General features: G+C 48.8%; 1 protein-coding gene across 1 annotated transcript in view; it reads left to right on the top strand.

Annotated features, from left to right (window-relative positions):
* Positions 1-19,118, top strand: part of Xxylt1 (xyloside xylosyltransferase 1) — a 167,260-nt gene that overhangs the window by 97,114 nt on the left and 51,028 nt on the right. The window contains exon 4 of the mRNA XM_012947879.2: positions 405-537. Within this exon, the coding sequence (XP_012803333.2) occupies positions 405-537 (133 nt within the window). The remainder of the gene's footprint in view (positions 1-404; positions 538-19,118) is intronic.

The following is a 19,118-nucleotide window of genomic DNA, read 5'->3' as shown; positions in this document are numbered from 1 at the left end:
CACCTATGTCACGTACTTGCGAGAGCAGAGCACAGTTAGCGGCCTAGACGGGGCATGTCAGCAGTGGGAAGACAAGATGAAGACTGCCAGCTTGCGGGGGGGGGGGGGCGGGGGGAGCTGCTGATGGCTGGAGGGCCTTCGTGTCCATCCGTGACTTTGCACACTCAGCCACCACAGTAGCAAGCCCGCGGCTCTCCCCGACCTGTCAACTGTATTTTCCGCGGCTGGCCGACCATCCCAGGATGAGGGCCTGTGTCTCGCCAGCTTTGTTTTGTGAGGCAGGGTGTCACTGTGCAGCCCAGGCTGGTCTGGAGCTCTTGATGCCCTGCCTCAGCCTCCTGAATAGCTGGATTACGATGGTGTGCCACCATACCTGGCCTTATGGTTCTTTTTTCCTCCCGCAGACATCCCGCGGATCATTCAGCTGGACCTTGACCTGAAGTTTAAGACCAACATCCGTGAGTTGTTTGAGGAGTTTGACAGTTTCCTGCCAGGCGCAGTCATCGGCATAGCTAGAGAGATGCAGCCCGTGTACAGGTACGTGGTGGCTGTCAGCCTGGCCAGCGGGGCGCCCTCTGCGTGCCGTCTTCTCTTCTGCCACGCACGGCCGCTGGAGTGCAGCAGTGTGCCCTGTCCGCGCTTGCCCCTTGGGGGCCTGGTGGGACTTACTGCCCACAGGTGGTAACACCAGCACATGGGTCTGTTGTAGAGCCGAAGAGGCTGTCTTCTTGGGGTGGGGCACTTTGTCACGCCTTTCTTCCGGAAAGCCTGGTGGCTTGAATGGTCGGCTCTGGCTGAGCTCATGGTGTTCAAACCATGGGCTCTGTCTAACAGGGTGTCAGGATTCACCCTTTGTCTTAATGACTTCTTGGGCTTTCTTGGGCCCAAGTCACCATGACTGCATTGGACCTACGTGAAGGAGACGGTCCGTGGTGTGGAAAGGAGGGAAAGATAGCACCACCTCGGGGACATAGCACTTCCTTGTCAAGGGTATGTCACAGGGAAGCTCCCGCACCCAGGGCCTGGTGACGTGTTCAAGACTGTTCTCTGGCCGGGCGTGGCGGCACACGCCTCTGGAGGCAGAGGTAGGAGGATTGCCGTGAGTTCAAGGCCACCCTGTGACTCCGTAGTGAATTCCAGGTCAGCCTGGGCTACAGTGAGACCCTACCTCAAAAAAACCACAAACAAACAAACAATCAAAAAAAGACTGTTCTCTGAAACATCATCACAGTTTACTAGAAACTCAGAACAACTTAAATGTTCTTGACAGCCAACTGATTAAACGCGTTCTCTCAGTTGAGTACCGTACAGCAGTTAACACCACGAGACACACGGTGGCTCCCCACGATGATAGGCAGGAGTCAGTGGCAGTCGTTGGGATACAAGTGCAAGTACCGCAGAGCACAGAGGGAACCAGGGAGATGCTCCCCAAAGCCAGCGCCTGGGACGGGAACACGAGGCAGGTCATGTATTTTGCCCCCAGGATGGCACATACACTTTCGTGTGTCTTGTGTGTCTTACAATTACAAAGAACAGACAAAAATAGCAGAAGCAGGGTTTTTTTTTAAATATTTCATTTATTTGAGAGAGACTGGGGGTGGGGGGCAGAGAGAGACAGACAGAGAAAGAGAGTGAGAGGGAGAATGGGCACACCAGATCCTCTGGTCATAGCAAATGCATGTGCCACCTTGTACATCTGGCTTACCTGAGTACTGGGAAATTGAACCTAAGTCCTTAAGCTTTGCAGGAAACTGTCTTGGCTGCTAAGCCATCTCTCCGGCCCCCAGAAGCAGGATTTTGTTTTTTAAACTAGGCTTATGGCCGTGGTTCTAGAGGGTTCCATGTTTCTGACTCATCCTTTAACAAGTAGAGTGGCAGCCTCCCCCAGGGGGAGCACTGAGCTAATTTGCTCAGGAAGAGCTGGGATTCCGCTGTCTCCGGGCTTGCGGGCCCTTTGTTCTCTGTTGCCTCCAGTGCTGGCTCCCTGTGGAAATCCTGGAACGAGGCCCAGTCACTGGAGAGCTGCTGGGCCCAGCATCTAGTGACTCAGGAACATGAGTTTCCCCTCAGAGGGAGGAGGAGAAGAGACAGCCTTGATTTGGTGGCGGATCACATAACAGGAAATTCCTATGAGGCCTTGAATGAGCTGATAACTCCTGGGGCCTTCCAGGCTGTTCCCTTACACAATCCTTACCCAGGTGGCCCCAGAGTCTCTGGGGTGAACTCCTACTTGCCTGGGGCAGGGGGCAAAGGGACTTTAGGTAAACCCTGACATCTTGACAACAACATACCTCCACTCTATGGTCTCACCTTCCTGCAAGGTGTGTCTTATGCTGGGACCCTTGACTCAGCCAGGGAGGTAGTCGACAGAGGAGTTCTCGACCCGACTCCACCAAGACCCCTCGGTGTCTGAGAAGAAAGGATGAGACCCAAGACCGCTTCCAGGGCCACCCACAGTCAATAGACATTGGAGCTCGTCCACACGCCCCCTGCTCGGCCACCACTGAATTGTCTCTAAAGACTCCCTAACAAACTAAGGTGGCAGGTGGCTGCCCTCGTGACCCTGCAGCCTGGGGAATGGCCACTTACAGCGTGTGCTTTATGGATTTGCCAAAGCTGACTGCGGTTTGTTGTGGGCATAGCTTTTGCCTTTTTTCCATAAGAAAACTGAAGGCCACCATGACCTGAAGATCAGTGTTCATTTTTCACCTGCCTGGGGCGAGGCGGGAGGCTGCGGGACAGGGCAGAGGAGAACCGAGGTTGGAGGGGAAGGGGCACAGTGAATGGCACTCATTCAAGGGAGGTGGACTCCGGCCCCTCTCCTGAGCGGGCATTCTGTCCTGCCTCCTTAGACACAACCAGTATGGTGGCTCGGGATCCACCACTCGGTCCTGTGCCCTAAGAACTGCCTGCAGAGGCTGCCACCCCTCCAGCGACTCATGCTTACAGGTCTCTCTCTGAGTGGCTACGTGTGAAGTGGGCAGGTTATTGTTTTGTAAGCAGGATCTGCTAGCATCCCTGAGAAGAAAGGGGAAGGGAAGGCAAACCAAGTGGCACTAACGCGCAACGTGACTGGGTAAGTGAGCGCGCTTTGGTCTGGGAATTCACTAAGCAGGAACAGGTGCAGCTCGCCCAGCTGTGCCACTTTTATAGTCACTTGTCCCTCAGTTACTGTACTTCAAAAGGGCACACGAAGAGTCATTTTTATGGCTGTTTCCCCTCTATTGTGAGTCACAGACGTACTAAGCTTGCAAGAGCCTGGGGAGAAGTCTTTCCCACTGTCCATTTGACGAATGGCTCTTTTTAGTTTACAGTTCGTCTCTCCCCCAGCACACGTCAAACTGTGTGTTTCTGAACAATGCGTTAGGACCACTGGATGTCTCGGTGCGGATTGAGAAGGCTTCATATCCCAGGTCCCTGCTGCCAGTTGTTGGAGTCAGAACTCTTGACCTCCTCATTTGGAAATCGAGGTGCCTGGATGTTAGGTAGACCGGGTCCTTCCTCCCTTTGATCTTTCTGTCTCTGTCAGAAACTAGCCGCTTATCTCCTCCATGGTGCCGTGTCTGTCTAGGATAACTGGCCACAGGAGAGAGAACTCCAGGTCCGCTCTGTAAATCGACACTCACACTTGTTTGCGAATAGTGAGTGCCGTGAACTTACTTCCTTGTGAATGTCTGAGAAAGTCAGTGAAACCACCGGACCTTCTTTGATGTGTAGCCTATTCAATTTAGTTTTAAAGTCATGCTAACGTTATAGGGAACTGGGGTGCTGCAACAAGCCTTGGATCCAAAAACCTAAGAAAACAAAGACTTGGCTAAATCAGACTAAAAAGAATGATTTTTTTTTTCTTTTGGTTTTTTTTGAGGTAGGGACTCACTCTAGCCCAGGCTGGCCTGGAATTAACCTTACGCTTGCTTTGGACTCACAGTGATCCTCCTGTCTCTGCCTCCTGGCTGCTGGGATTAAAGGCGTGCGCCGCCATGCCTGGCTGAGAAGAATGATTTTTGAAGCGGGACATTTTATTTAAAAATACCAAGGATCAGAGGGAGTGGGAGGAAAGTGGCTGGGGACACCATGTGGTCTGGGAGCCCATGTGGGAGGGAGAGCAAACATGGGCCCTGGAAATAAAAATAGGAAAAGGGATTTTTTTTTTTTCTAAAAAGGTGTGCATTTCCAAAGAGATCAAAAGGCCATAAAAACAGTAACAAAGAACTAACCCTTCCTACCCTGGCAGCCAGGTTGCCACAGTGGGAGAGACATAGCCTCACCAGCCAGGGGAGCCCAGATGGGGCCTGAGGCAGGTGGGTTAGGTGAGATAGGGATGAGGCGTGGTGTGGGTAGTATTTAAGGTTCCTCTCTCGAGAGCCTGTCCCTTGTCTTCCTGGATCCAAAGCCATCTGCCTAGCCTCTCCTCTCTCTAGTACCTGTAGAGCCCATGGGACATATTCACACTTGCAGTTATTGTTGTTTATCAGGTTGGACTCAGATGCTGGCTAGCTGTGGCACATGCTGCAGGACACAGGATTCTCTGACCGACAGCTTTTAAAAAATACATGTGCATGTATGGATGTGTGTTCACGTGTACGTGAAAGTGCGTGCATACCAGAGGACAACTTTGGATGTCATCCTCTGAAGTGGATCATCCTCCCTTGAGACAGGGTCTCTCATTGACCCAGAGCTTACCAACTACGCTAGACAGGCTGGCCAACAGCCCCAGGAAACTTCCTCCCTCTGCCTCCCCAGCACGGGGGTTACAGGCGCACACCACCACACCCAGCATTTTATGTGGGTGCTAGGGATCCGAACTCAGTCCCTAAGGCTTGCAAAGCAAGCACTTTACTGACTGAACTCTTTTGCCAGCCTCACGATTATTTATGCAGGGGTATCTATCATCTGTCCATCTGTCTGTCATCTGTTGATCTGTTTCTAGGACACACAGTTACTGGCAAACGTAGATGAAGCATTATCCCTGAAAGTATCTGGCGTGGGAGACTCCATAAAACTCCTGTCCCCTTCCCTCCATTAATCGTTCTGTTTTCCCTGGTCCCATTGGCCCCATTTGAGCCGTAGCTCACCAGTGACATGCCTCAGGCAAGCCAGAAATGCTATTTGGTATGAGAAGTGCCCTCCTGACGGTATGGGGGCAGACTTACACTAGCACTTTGTTGTTTATCTGAAAGTCACATTCAACCTGGTGTCCTGTGTGCTTGCTTTCTCTGAAATCTGGTAGCCCCACCCCCTTCCAAATCCAAAAGCTTCCCTTTGTAGCGGAAACGAATGATCTGGCTTTCCTTCAGAGCAAGTGGGAATGGAGCTTGTGAGGGAAACCAGGGCTGGGGGAGGGCGGGGTTCCTCCCCCAAGTGTCCACCAGGCAGGCACTCAGCCTGCGGGGCACCACCCCACAGGATCCAAACTGCCCCAGACCATCTGGGAGGCGGTGATGCCAGGCAACCTAGCAATGACCTGGCCCAGGTCCCAGGCTCCTGCTGACTCTGGAGACAGAGAGAGAGAGAGAGAGGAGGAGCCAGCCAATGTGGTGGCCCTGGGGTATGGTCACTTTGCCTCCCAGCTGGCCACCCCAGGAGCCTTTCCTCTGAATGGCAGCCGCGTTGCTGAGGCCACAGCTTCCGGTGCACTGTCCTGCGCCACAGGCTGGCTGTGTGCTGGAGCCAGCCAGGACCCACTGGGAAGCTGGAGCAGCAGGCAGATCCTGTCAGCTGCTGCTAACATGCTGCTAGCCAGGAATTTGCTTTGTGTTCAGTGTTTTCAGTGTCCAGTTTGTCCCCTTCTTGGATCATAGGGCTGTTTTATCAATGTCTCTGTGCCAGCCTAACCTCCTTCCAGATGCTAGAGTGAACACGCCTGTCCAGGCTCTCTGCAGCTGCCTTGTCTCTTTCCTAAGACTATATGACTATATGCTAGATGACCCTTGAGGGGAGTTCTGGGGAGGAAGTGGGGACCTGGCTAGACGCTCCTGCTGCCTGCCATTGCTGAGTGACCTTGGGAACGAGGGGACCTCTGTGACTGTGGGGTTCCTTTAGCTGAGGCTATAATGCTGCATTACACTGTCTACAGCAGAGCTGATGGGGGATTAACTTAGGTGGCATATTTATAGTCCCTGGCACAGAGCCACATGAAGTAGTAGTGGTAGTGGTGGTGTCGAAGCTCAGCCACTGCTAAGTTCTGCGACATTAGCTAAGTCAGCTCACCTCAGTAGTCAGGGCTGCAGGTTAACATAGGTGGTGTATTCCTTGGGCTTCTCAGCATCTGAGCCCACTCTCTGTATTTGAGGACCTGCTGTACATGCAGATGGCCTGCGTCTGTTTGACTCCAAGCTCCTGCAGAGGGGTGCACCTCAGGCTTGGTGCCTCCTGGACACTTTGAGGAGTAACCCAACCCTCACTCAGGCCCTGGTTTCCCTCGCAGGATCCACTTCTGCACCCTTTGTTCCTACCCACTCAGGCTTTGAAAGTCAACAGATCACCGCATTGCTAAAAAGGGTTTTTTCAAAAGGCTGAATGCTATGTTTCCTAGATTCCTTTCAGCTAGTGAGAGTGTGGGTTCTGGGCTAGAGAGATGGCTTAATGGTTAAGTGCTTGCCTGTGAAGCCTTAAGGACCCTGGTTTGAGGCTCGATTCCCCAGGACCCATGTTAGCCATATGCACAAGGGGGCGCACGCATCTGGAGTTCATTTGCAGTGGCTGGAGGCCCCGGTGCACCCATTCTCTCTCTGTCACTCTCAAATAAATAAAGAAAAATGAACAAAAAATTTTAAAAAGCATGTGGTTTCTGTATACTCCCTTCTTTGCCTCCTTTAGGAAAACACTGGCTTGAATTTAGTATCTACACACACCTGTTCTTACGCTTTTACTACACACCTGAAAGAATATGTGGTATTTGCAAAACAGAAATTGACAGTATCACAGGAGAAAAGAACTAGTTCACAATAACAAGAAAGTTTTAGTATCCCACAGGAGGACTGGAAATCGAGAAGGGGCGGTATGCTGTGCGGTGTTGGTGGAGGAGGGAGGGGGAGAGGGCAGAGAAGACCCCGCCCTCAGTTCCTGCTGCCCGCTGCTCTGTGTTTGGCCCTTGTCCCCCCAACCTCCGCAGAGGGTCGCCTTCAGCCCACTCACTTCCTTTTGAAGAGCTCAGGCCATGGTTTCTGCCCCGTCTCTGGCCCACGGAGAAGTTTGTCTAGTTGTATCCTTTCCTCCAGATTAACAACACATAAAAGCAGTTGTTAGTTCAGGTGGGGTGTCTATAATCCCGGCACTGGGGAGGCTGAGACAAGAGGATTTTGAGGCCAGCCTAGTCTATGTAACAAGATTCTGTTTCCAAAAACAAGCAAAACAAACAAAAGTAATTGCAGAAAACCCCACATTTTTTTCATTAAACATTTTAGTAGCATATGAGAATGGTTAGTTTTTGGAAATTTTTTTTCTACAGATTTATCAATGTGTAAGTGACTACTTTTAGGGGGAGGCCTCTTCAGGAAAGAGTCTTTCTTCTTCTTTTTTTTATTTTTTATTTTTGTTTTTCATCTTTGGGGCAAAACATAACCCAGGCTGGCCTTAAAATTGCAGTCCCCTTGCTTCAGCTCTCAGGTGCTGGGATATAGGTGTGAATAAGCATATCTAACAAACCCTGCTTTATAAATTCTCGTCAATCTGTTTCTTGTTCATCTAAGAGTGTTCCTCAGTTTTTCTTTCTAAAACATTGCTAGTTTCCCAAGATTTTTTCCACTTTTGTTTGTTTGTTTGTTTGTTTGTTTTTTGAGGTAGGGTCTCACTCTAGCTCTAACTCTGGCTGACCTGGAATTCACTATGGAGTCTTAGGGTGGCCTAAACCCACAGAGATCCTCCTACCTCTGCCTCCCGAGTGCTGGGATTAAAGGTGTGTGCCACCACGCCCAGCTTTTCCACTTTTTAATATATAGCAAACTTCTAATACAAAAGTACCCAAAAGGCCAGGAGTGGTGGCATTATGACTTTAATCCCAGCACTTGGGAGGCTGAGGTAGGAGGATCGCCATGAGTTTGAGACCACCTGAGACTAGAGTGAATTCCAGGTCCGTCTGGGCTAGAGAAAGACCCTGTCTTGAAAAACAAAACAAAACAAAAATAAAAGAGGTACCCAGAATCCTCATAAGAATTGTGGATGGTTCTTAGTACTGTACTCCTGGAGCGTTGGTGACAATCAGTCCATAGCTAATCTTGTTTCATTTCTCTCCCGTCTACTTTCTTTTTCTGATTATTTGGATGTGAATTTCAGGTATCACACTATTTCATCTGAAAATGTCATATTCATCTCTCTCTATCTTTTTTTTAAAGCCTTCCTGCTATTATTACTGGGCTGAAAGCTCAGGAGTTATGTGAACTTGTCACGACACTTGTCTGCCTGTAATCACTTGGAGTGAGAGAGGAAAAGGGGCTGAGGCAGATATGACATCTCGCCAGCCAGACTTCTCTGTCTCTCTCTAGGTTGCATGATGTCAGGATGCTCATGTCACCACCACACACACTTCTGGGTGATAAAAATTCATTGTTCACTAGGCAGGAGGTTCTGCTGCATAACACAACCATCCGCTTCATCCCCTAGCATACATAGACCAGGGGTGACAGTAAAAGGCGTTTGGTTCACTTCTGTCCTCTGACACGTCAAGATGACTTTCTTTTTTGGTCTGTTATTTTTTTTCCCTCAACTAGCCAAGATTGAGCCTGTCAGTTTCTATTAGAGTTAAATATGAATAAAGGAAAAGCTTGTCATCTTTCCCAATAGTGATTTCTTTAGAAAACTGGGCTGGCTTTGCCTAACTTAGGTGACGTGGAGGCAGCGCTCTAGCCCTACAGGAATCACTATAAAAAGGTGAGTGGAGGGGAAATTGAGCAGATGGTTCAGTATATCCCATAAGCATAAGGCAGTTTGAGTTTGACCCCCAACATCCACATAAAAAAAAGCCAGGCATGGGCATGCACACCTCTAGCCCCAGTCCTAGGGGAGCAGAGGCTGGAGAATCTCTGAGGCTCACTGGGCAGCTAGTCTGACCAAAAACTACAGCTCTGGACTGAGTGTGAGGCTCTGTCGCAAGGAAACAATATGACGAGCGTAGAGGAGGACGCCTGATAGTCTCCTGTGGCCTCTGCATGTGTGCACACAGGGCTCACGCATCTGCACAAATGTGCATGTCTGCACACCAAGAAAAGTGGTAATGGGAAGGGGGTTGTTGCAGTCAGGTTCTCATTGCTGGCAGAATCATCTGACCAAGAGCAGCTTGTGGGGAAAAAAAGGTTTATTTTGGTTTACAGACTTGAGGGGAGGCTCCATAATGTCAGGGGAAAATGATGGCATGAGCAGAGGGTGGACATCACCCCCTGGCCAACATCAGGTGGACAACAGGAACAGGAGAGTGTGCCAAACACTGGCAAGGGGAAACTGGCTATAACACCCATAAGCCCACCACCAACAATACACTCCCTCCAGGAGTTATCAATTCCCAAATCTCCATCAGTTGGGAAACTAGCATTCAGAACACCAAACTTTATGGGGGATACCTGAACTAAACCACCACAGGGGTTGAACTGTCTTGCAAAAGACAGAAAGTCTACTATGCTCTTGTATAAATTTTTGTTTGTTTGTTTTTGATTGTTGAGGTAGAGTCTCAACTCTAATCCGAGCTGACCTGGAATTCACTATATAGTCTCAGGGTGGCCTCGAACTCTTGGCAATCCTCCAACCTCTGCCTCCTGAGTGCTGGGATTAAAGGCGTGCGCCACCACGTCCAGCTTAAAAAAAAAATTAATTAATTTGACAATGGGAAAGAGGGGTGGTGAGGGAGGGAGAGAATGGGTGTCCTAGGGCCTCCAGCTGCTGCAAATGAACTCCAGATGCATGCATCACCGTGTGCATCTGGCTTACATGGGTCCTGGGGAATTGAACCTGAGTCCTTTGGCTTTGCAGGCAAGTACCTTCCATCTCTCTAGCCCTGTTGTTATTTTATTTTATTTTGAGGTAAGGTCTCACTCTAGCCAAGGCTCATCTGGAATTCACTACATTATAGTCTCAGGGTGGCCTCAAACTCACAGTGATCCTCTTATCTCTGCCTCTCAAGTGCTGGGATTAAAGGAGTGTGCTACCACGCCTGACCTGTTGTTTTTATTTTTTTAATATTTTTGTTTATTTTTATTTATTTATTTGAGAATGACAGACAGAGAGAGAAAGAGGCAGATAAAGAGAGAATGGGTATGCCAGGGCCTCCAACCACTGCAGACGAACTCCATACGCATGTGCCCCTTGTGCATCTGGCTAATGTGGGTCCTGGAGAGTCAAGCCGCAAACCAGGGTCCTTAGGCTCCACAGGCAAGTCTTAACCTCTAAGCCATCTCTCCAGCCCTGTTATTTTTTTAATGCCATCCATGAAGATGCATTTTTAAATGAAAACATGGAGGTGCTGGAGAGCTAGCTTAGCAGTTAAGTGCTTGCTTGGGAAGCCTAAGGACCCTAGTTCAAGGCTCTATTCCCAGTACCCATGTAAACCAGATGCACAAGGTGGCACATGCATACGGAGTTCGTTTGCAGTGGCTGAAGGCCCTGGTGTACCCATTCTCTCTCTCTCTCTCTCTCTCTCTCTCTCTCTCTCTCTCTGTCACTCTCAAATCAATAAATAAAAATAAACAAAAATTTTAAAATGAAAACATGGTATATGAATGAACCCAAGTGAGATTGGGTTATTGATGAGCAGTTCTTCCTGTCTGATGGCTATGTCCCCCCTGGGTAAGCAGGAGCCCCCTGATGCCATCTAAAGATAGGGAGGAAGGAGATGTGAGGATTATCATTTGGTAGTTGAGAGATGAGTGCCAGGTTGAATGTGTGAGGGGTTCCTCTTGTCTGGAACCATTGCTCATTAAGGTCCTTTGTCTGCATGTTTCCAGTACTCTGGCAGTATTGAATCCATAAAAGAAGATTTGCCCCATCATGCGTGACAGGCATCTTGTGAAAGCATGAGCCGGGGAATGAGTGAGTCGGGGCAGGCATCATGTTCTGTCCCTGCTGTGCAGATGAGTGCCAGGCACCAGGAGATGTTTGCTGAATAGATGAGGGAACAGATGTTTAGTCAGAGGACCCTGCCTCGACAGTGGATGGGCTAGCCATTAAGTGAGTCTCTCTTATCCCATCACTGGTTGTCTCACAGGAATTGCTTTCACATGAAATTTTTCTTTAAAAAAGAAAAACAAAAAACCTGAGAGTAACATCGCTCTTCCAATTTTTACTTGGCTCATCATGCATGTGACTCATAGGACTAGGAGCTTTGAGGAGTTAAGAACTAGAAAGCATGGTTTCGCTTCTCAAGGTTAGGGAGACAAAGGAGACGAGATGTAATAAAGAATAAATGCCAGTGGTGTGCCAATTGTTTGCACATGGTTTATCCCCAGGGGTCCATGGGCTGCCAGCTCAGTCATCAGTGTGGCCCAGTGAGAAGTGGTGACCTCACTGGGGACCGGGGATGGGATATTGGGGGGCGGACACTTAGATCACAGAGAGTGTTGTCTCTGGAGGAATTCTAAAGTCATTCTTGGGGACTGGGGCCTAGTTAGTTCTCATGAGAACTGCTGTAGAAGGAATAGGCCTTCCTTTCCCTGGCTTCCTGTTTTGAGACGTTAACTTCTGTTCCTTCCCCATTTAACCATTGTAATGCTATCTTCCGTGACCCTCACCAGGTCCCCAGTCAGCCCTACTGCCATGTGCTAGAGTCTCCAGAACTGTGAGCTAAGTAAACTTCTTTATAATGTCACCCAGCCTCAATTATCTCACTAATGCAATGCAAAATGGCCAATGCTAAGCCAGTACCACTATGTAGAGAGATCACTTGGATGAGCCACAAAGACATTCTGCAGTAGGGACCATATGGCCACTATATTAGTAAATGACCCCTTGGTTTTATCTTGTGCCTCCCAAATGCTAATTGCCTGACCTTTCTTCCTCCTGAGAGGTCTCTTGGGGGGGGGGGTGGTTGGATTTGTTTGTGATTGTTTCCTCTAAGGGTGCATTTGGAGTGGATCAGGCTCCGGGCCCATAGGAAGCTCAGTGGACCTGTAACAGGGTCTGGCTGTGCAAAGACCTTGTTTTCCACAAGCTTGTAGCCTAGCGGATTGGACCCTTCTCAGATGGCCTCACTGGCAGGCCTGGGCAGGTTCTACAACTGAGCAAGGATGGACCTACGGGACTGTCCTTTGGCATTACTGCAACATGCTTCTATCGCCAAAAGCATAGACCCTCATTTGTAACCCAGGCAGTAGGGAACATTTTATCTATTAGCATCGTCCCAGGGAAAAAAGCAAAACATCCCAGTTGAATCTCGGTGTCTTACACAAGAAGAGGCCTTCTGTGGCAAACCGAGCATGGAAATAACTGAGTTCAGCGTGACGGGCTGTACCTGAAGGAGATTTTCATGTGGCTCCATGGCCACCTGGAAGACAGGTGTCAGGTATATGACTGCAGTTCCGCAGGCGACTAAGGGAAATGGAGAGTCCTTTTCCAGCCCCTCACCTCCAGGTCAGCAGCAAAATGGGCTGCTGTGTACATGCCAGCGTTTAGACTGAGCTTGGGTTTGAGTTGAGCACTTTGTCTGCTACTACTGTGCTAGGTGACTTTTATAACCAAGCCAGTTACTGCTGGTCATAGAGACCCCCTGGGCTCCTCTGAGTTGACACCCCCCCCCCCCACATATATCAAGGAGTTGTCCCTGTGAATGTTTTCATTTGGGAACTCGGCCTTCCTAGCTGTCTCCATCCTTGGCACTTTCATGTCACTCCTGGGAAGAGAAGCTGGTGCCTGAACTAGATTTACTTGCTCTATCACGATTGGCCTGGGCACTTGCCCTATCTCTGCCTCTGCGGATGGGTGCTCCTGATGAGGCTGGCCCATCCTGATGGGCACTGAGAAATGCAAAATTGCAGCGATGATCGCAGGACCTCGTTCCTGTCAGTCACTGTGGAGTGGGGTGCTGTGTGTCTGGCTGCTTCTCTGCCTCTGCTTAATTCCCCTTGGCCCTATAAAAATAATTACTGCCTACCTTAATAAAATGGAAACCCTTTCCCTTGCTGCCAGGACCATCTTATCTCTGCTTGCCCAAGGCACATGAACTTGGAACTATAAAAAAGGCAATATAATTCTAGCTAGCACTCCTCTTGGCTGACAATGAATAAGACTTTCATGCTCATAGTAATGTAATTGCAGTTCATTTGTATTCAGCGTTCTGGGAGCCTAGAAGATAGTGTCTCAGCAAGGCAAAGACATAAAAACAAATCATATTATTTAAAAGGGATAACCGGAGCCGAGGAGAGGCACCACATTGTTTTGGCCCTCCTACCAAGATGTCAGCAGTGTTTGGGAGGGATAGAGAGTATGACCTTGTGCAACAAGCTACCTCTGCACCCATGCCTCACATCCTTGTGGCTGTTGCTAAGGGTTAACAAGCATCATACAATGATCAAACAATGCTCTGTCTCATAAAAGAAGTAGAGTCCTTGAGCCCTGTTGGACCACAGGAGACTGAAATGGGTGGGGATGTGCCCTCTGATCCAGTTTTTTGTTAGCCAAGACTTGAGGGAGACTGATAGGGACACAGAGCATCTTGGCTGCATGTGACCAGCCATGCTGGTGCCTGTCTGCGCCCTGCACTGAACTGCTCAAAGAGCTCAGGACCCAATGCATGTACTATCTCATTAAAGGTCAGATGGAGGCCAAGAGTGGTGGCACACACCTTTCATCCTAGCACTTAAGAGGCTGAGGTAAGAGGATTGCTATGTCCAAGGCCAGCCTAGAGCAATAGAGTGAGTTCCAAGTCAATCTGGGCTAAAGTGAGATCCTGCCTGGGGAGGGGGGGGAGAGTCAAATGGAATGGGTGGTGGTTCTTTAAAAAAAATATAGGGCCAGGCATGGTGGCACACGTCTTTGATCCCAGCACTTGGGAGGCAGAGGTAGGATTGATTGCCATGAGTTCAAGGCCACCCTGAGATGACATAGTGAATTCCAGGTCAGCCTGGGCTAGAGTAAAACCCTACCTCAAAAAAAAAAAAAAAAAAAAAAATATATATATATATATATATATATATATATATAAAATGGGGGCTGTGGATATGGCTCAGTGAGTAAAGTGCTTGCTAGGCAAGCATGAAGACCTAAGTTTGGATCCTGAGCACCCGTATAAGAGCCAGGCCTGGCAGAGCATGCCTCTAACCCCAGTGTTAGAGAGGTAGAGACAGGGATCCCTAGGGCTCCCTGACTAGCTAGTTAAGCCAAATTGGTGAACCCGAGGTTTAGAATAAGAATCTGTCTCAAAAAAGAAGGTGGAGAATAAGGAAGACACCTCTTGTCGACCTCTGGCTCCACGCACATAGGCACCTATGCCTCCAGACTCATACACCCCCCCCCACATGTGAATTTCTCATTTGCAATGCACACATGCAGTAGCAAAAATATAAAAATGTGAAAGCATCTGACTGGCTCTCAGCAAAGAGGGAGATAGTCTAGTGAATTGTGTGACAGGTAGAAGTGGTCTGGTGTGACTCAGAGCTCAGGATATAGCCTAAGACAGTGTAATTTCAGGTAAATGCCTCTAGGATGTAGCATACATTTTTGAAGACTTCAGAATGGATTGTGAGAGGAAGCAAAGCAATTGGCTGAAAATCTTTCTATGCTCTGGTTGTTAAATGACCCTTCTGAGGTTTGGGGGGGTATAAGAATATGGCCCAGTATTACCACATCTGATTTTTTTTTTTTGTTTCCCTCTTTACTCCTTTCTTTTTAAAGGAAATCTGTGCTGTGAGTGAAAAAGCTGCTAAAATTTTAAATTTTTATTTATTTGACAGAGAAAGGAGAGAGAGAGAGAATGGGTGTGCCATGGCCTCCAGCCACTGCAAATGAATTCCAGATGCATGAGCCACCTTGTGCATCTGGCTTACATGGGTCCTTTGGCTTTGTAGGCAAATGCCTTACCCACTAAGCCATCTATCTCTCCAGCCCCAAAGCTGCTAATTTTAAATATTAAGCAAAAAGTCAACCAGCCAAACAGAACACATACCTGATACCCCACATGCCCCACAGCTCTCAGGCTGATCTGGTTTCACGCTGGCCTTTATCGCTGATGCTGACCCCGGGCCCTCAGGTGGCTTTTGTTGGTTAATGCTTGTAAGCTTATGGTTTCTGGGTCCATTGTGTTTTTGTTCCTCAAATGTTTCTCCTGTTTCTTGAAATAGTTGTTGGTTCTTATTGACAACTTAAAACTGTCACATGTTTTTCTAAGTATCCTCAGACTTACATAACAACAAAGGATTAAGCCAAACAAAATTATTTTCCAGAAATGTAATTCTGGAAGAAAATGAAAAGCTCCCCAGACTGTCCATGTATTGGAGCTGGCAGCTAGGTTAGCCTTCATGTGCATAGGAGCATCTTCCGGCTCCGCTCAGTTCCTGAAGACGTTTTAGGGCGGTTGGGGCCTGAATAGAGCAGGAGCTGTGGGAAGAACTGTAAGGGAGGGTGGAGGCTGGGGAGGCTGGAGGGACACAGTGGTTGTGTGCTTGCTGCTTCTCTTGTCACCCTTCTGTCTATCAGTGCTATCCCAGAGGACCCCCATGCAGTATTGGGCCCGTGGGGTCCCCATCAGGCGAGTGGACAGGGACCCCAACTCCACTCCCTGCTCCGCAGTGGTTCTGAGGACGTTCTTCGTGTCTTTGTGGTATCCTCTTTGATGGCCCCATCTACAGACTCTTCTCCCTGGTCCTGAAACCAGGTATCATTGCATTTCTCCTGAACAATGAATCTTTTTCCTCCTGTACCACCAACTAGATGTGCTTTTTTCAGTTTATGAAAGAAAACTCAGAGCAAACTGTGTCATACGTGTAGCAAGCTTTAGGTGCATTTTGATATCTGTGATCCTCCGGGTATGAACCAGGGCTGTCCAAGACCACTCTTTGCCTGTTGTGGCACAGCGTGGGAATGAGGTAGAGGGAGAAAAATGGGGTGGAGGATGCTATAGGGGAGGGAGACTGTTGAAGTCTAAGAGTTAGATACCCTACTGAGGTTGGTAATGTTTGGCTGAAATGAGATAAAGCATGATGTCAGCAGTCACATGGTTTATGACTAGGCAGAGATATGCAACCCCCTTTAGACTCACCTTGTTTAGAGAAGGGGAGAATAGTGTGGACAAGACACCTAGGGACTACATTAACCACATAGGAAGTGAGTCTCAAAAAAAAAAAAAAAAGTCTAGATGCTTAACATGGTGGAAGCAGGCCTCTCTGGAAAGTCACGTCTAATTAAAGTGAGGGATGCCTGAATGAGAGCAGCTCTGGGGAGGGAGGACATGGCCTCTGCAGTGAGATCCCTGACCACAAGTACGGCCCCTGGATGCTCCTGCTGGCCCAGTCCTCGGAGAGGCTTCTGAGGTTGACCCCAAGGCTGACAGCCCTAGTTAGCCTAAGTTCTCTGACCTTGGAGAAGTAACTTTGGTCCAACTCTATCACAAAATACATTCCAGGGAGGCAACTGATCCAGTCTAAGTTGGCCATAGCCTAAGCCCTGAAGTCCTTCTACATCTCTTTGGGTACAAGGCATGGATGCTCCTCGGTTTTTGGGGCCACTTCACCCATGAAGTTATGATGGCTAGCCCATCGTAACTAGCCACACTGAAGTGGTTGGTGGCTCCACTCCTGTGATGTAGATGCACCTCCAGAACCTCTGCTTTCCTGTCGCTTGTTCTGCCTCTGCATCACTTCACTCCACTTTCTGCCTCCTTAGACAGTCGCCTTGACTTTCAGTTTGATTTCATGTTAGACACGGTGTCATCACTGGCAGCTCCATGTTCTTTGGCCAAGGGATGGCTTATACCATTCATGTCCCCATGGTGACCAGTGACTCCTTCTCTCCAATTCTGTTGAGCATCTGCTATGCATTGTGCTGTCTCCCATCTGGGGACATCCGCCTCCATCCAGCTCGCTGAGATTTTCACCAGCCTTCCCAGGTCTCTGCACAACAATTTATATCACTTTTCCTCACAGCCTGTTCTGATCCCTGATGAGTCTGTGGAATTAAAGAGTCGTATATAGCTGGTCTCACTGCTTCTTGGGGTTGTTGATCATTGAATAATCTCAGTGGTGTGGGTTTGAGTGTGGACTGAATCCAGTCAGGCCTGCATGACTTCTGTATCAGAGGAGATGTGATTCGACATTAGGATGTGTGGTCGTTTGAATGTGATTCTGTAAATGTATGGCCCCATAAACTCGGGTGTTTTACTAAAATTGAGTTTGCTACTTCAGCCCCTAGCAGGCAGATTCTTGCTAGAGGGGGCATGTCACTAAGGACAGCTGTTAGAGCCCTAAGATGTGTTTGGTGGCAGATCTGAATTTCAGCCCCAAGAATGTGAGAGCAGGCTGAGCTCTGGCTGTTTGTGTTTTGTGACGCTGGCTGTTGGTGATGACTCTGCCTGGGTCTGGGAAAGGGAGCCAGCTGCTTCTGCCTTTGATGATGTTCCCTGGATTTGTAAACTGAAGTAAATGTCCTCCTCCTATAGAGTGTGTCTGGTTAGATGTTCATCCCAGCAATGGATCTGACTATAGTAGGGTGCATGATATGTCTGTAGTCTGGCTTGGGTTAAAATATCTCTTACCATCATACAGGCATTCGAATAATTCCTGCCTGCCTGCCGTCTGTCCATCCATTTATCTACCCATCCATCCATCCATCCACCCATCTATCTACCCATCCATCCATCTACCCATCTGTCCACCCATCCATCCACCCATCTATCCACCCATCTATCCATCCATCCATCCATCCATCCATCCATCCATCCATCCATCCATCCATCCATCCATCCACCCACCCATCCATCCACCCACCCACCCACCCACCCACCCACCCATCCAGCCACCCATCCATCTGTCCATCCACCCATCTACCCATCTACCCATCCCCCTATCTTTCCATACATTCTTCCAACACAGGTAATAGGAAGGATTTGTCATGGGTTGAACCTTCTCTTAATCTGAGGTTCAAAATTTGCTCCTTAAATGCTTGGAAATCCTAGTTTGCTAATTATGTTTTCATTTTTGCGGAAGCAGCTTATTTCCACCATAACATCTTTCCTGTGGGTCTCATCCTCCTAACGCTGAGGCCCGGGGATGTGTTCAGAGCCATTGTGGGTTTTCCAGGGAGACCCGGGGGTGCTCCGCATGCCAGCAGTCGCTTCTGGGGTCTCTTCTCTGCCTTTTCCCTCTTGCTGCATTGTCAGACATTCCTCCCCAGATATGTGTCTTTGTATAAGAGGGGTGGGAAGGTAGACTTGGGGGGGGGATAACTCAAGTCACTCCTTCTGTAGCTGCCTTTACAGATTTATAGAATCCGCCTCCCCATGTGTGTATGCATGCACACACGTGTATTTTGAGGTAAGGTCTCACTCTGTAGCCTGGCTGTCCTGGGACTCACCTTGTAGCCCTGGCTTGCCTCTAACTTACAGCAGTCCTCTTACCTTGGCCTCCCAAGTTGTATGATCATAGGCTTGAGCCACCATGTCTGGCAGATTCTCTTAATAGAACTATAGTCTCAAGAATGAGGGAGACACCCCACATCTTGTCTCATGTTAATAGTTCCCCTACTGCACCCTTGATTTATCAGGTTTCTTCTTATCACCTCTCATGATGAGGACCTAGCCTCTTCCAAAGTAGCCCATTATTTTTTATTGCTGGACAGTTCATGGAAGTATAATTCTGTATATTAAAACTGAACATCTTTTTTGTGCTCACTACCCCTGTTCCTTGCTGTGTCTCTGAGGCCACATGGGTCATGTCTGAGCACGTCTTCTCTCCCCCAAAGCCCCACGGGTGTTCAGCTTTGCAGAGACATTCTCATTTCCTTTCTGTCCTCTTTTGCTAGAGCTGATAGCCCTTCCCACATCCTTCCACCGCTTCACACCAAGTTTCTGGAGCACCAGACAGCTGGCAATATAGATGGAAGGCCTTTCATCATTGGCACAGTCTCCAGAGACAGGAAGGAGGCCTCCCTGGAGCAGGACTACTCGGGCACACTTTTCTTACTTGGGCATCAGTAGCCTTCCCAACGCC

This window comes from Jaculus jaculus, chromosome 5 (genome assembly GCF_020740685.1).
Source record: "Jaculus jaculus isolate mJacJac1 chromosome 5, mJacJac1.mat.Y.cur, whole genome shotgun sequence".
NCBI lineage: Eukaryota > Metazoa > Chordata > Mammalia > Rodentia > Dipodidae > Jaculus > Jaculus jaculus.
This window is presented reverse-complemented; position numbering and strand designations above follow the sequence as displayed.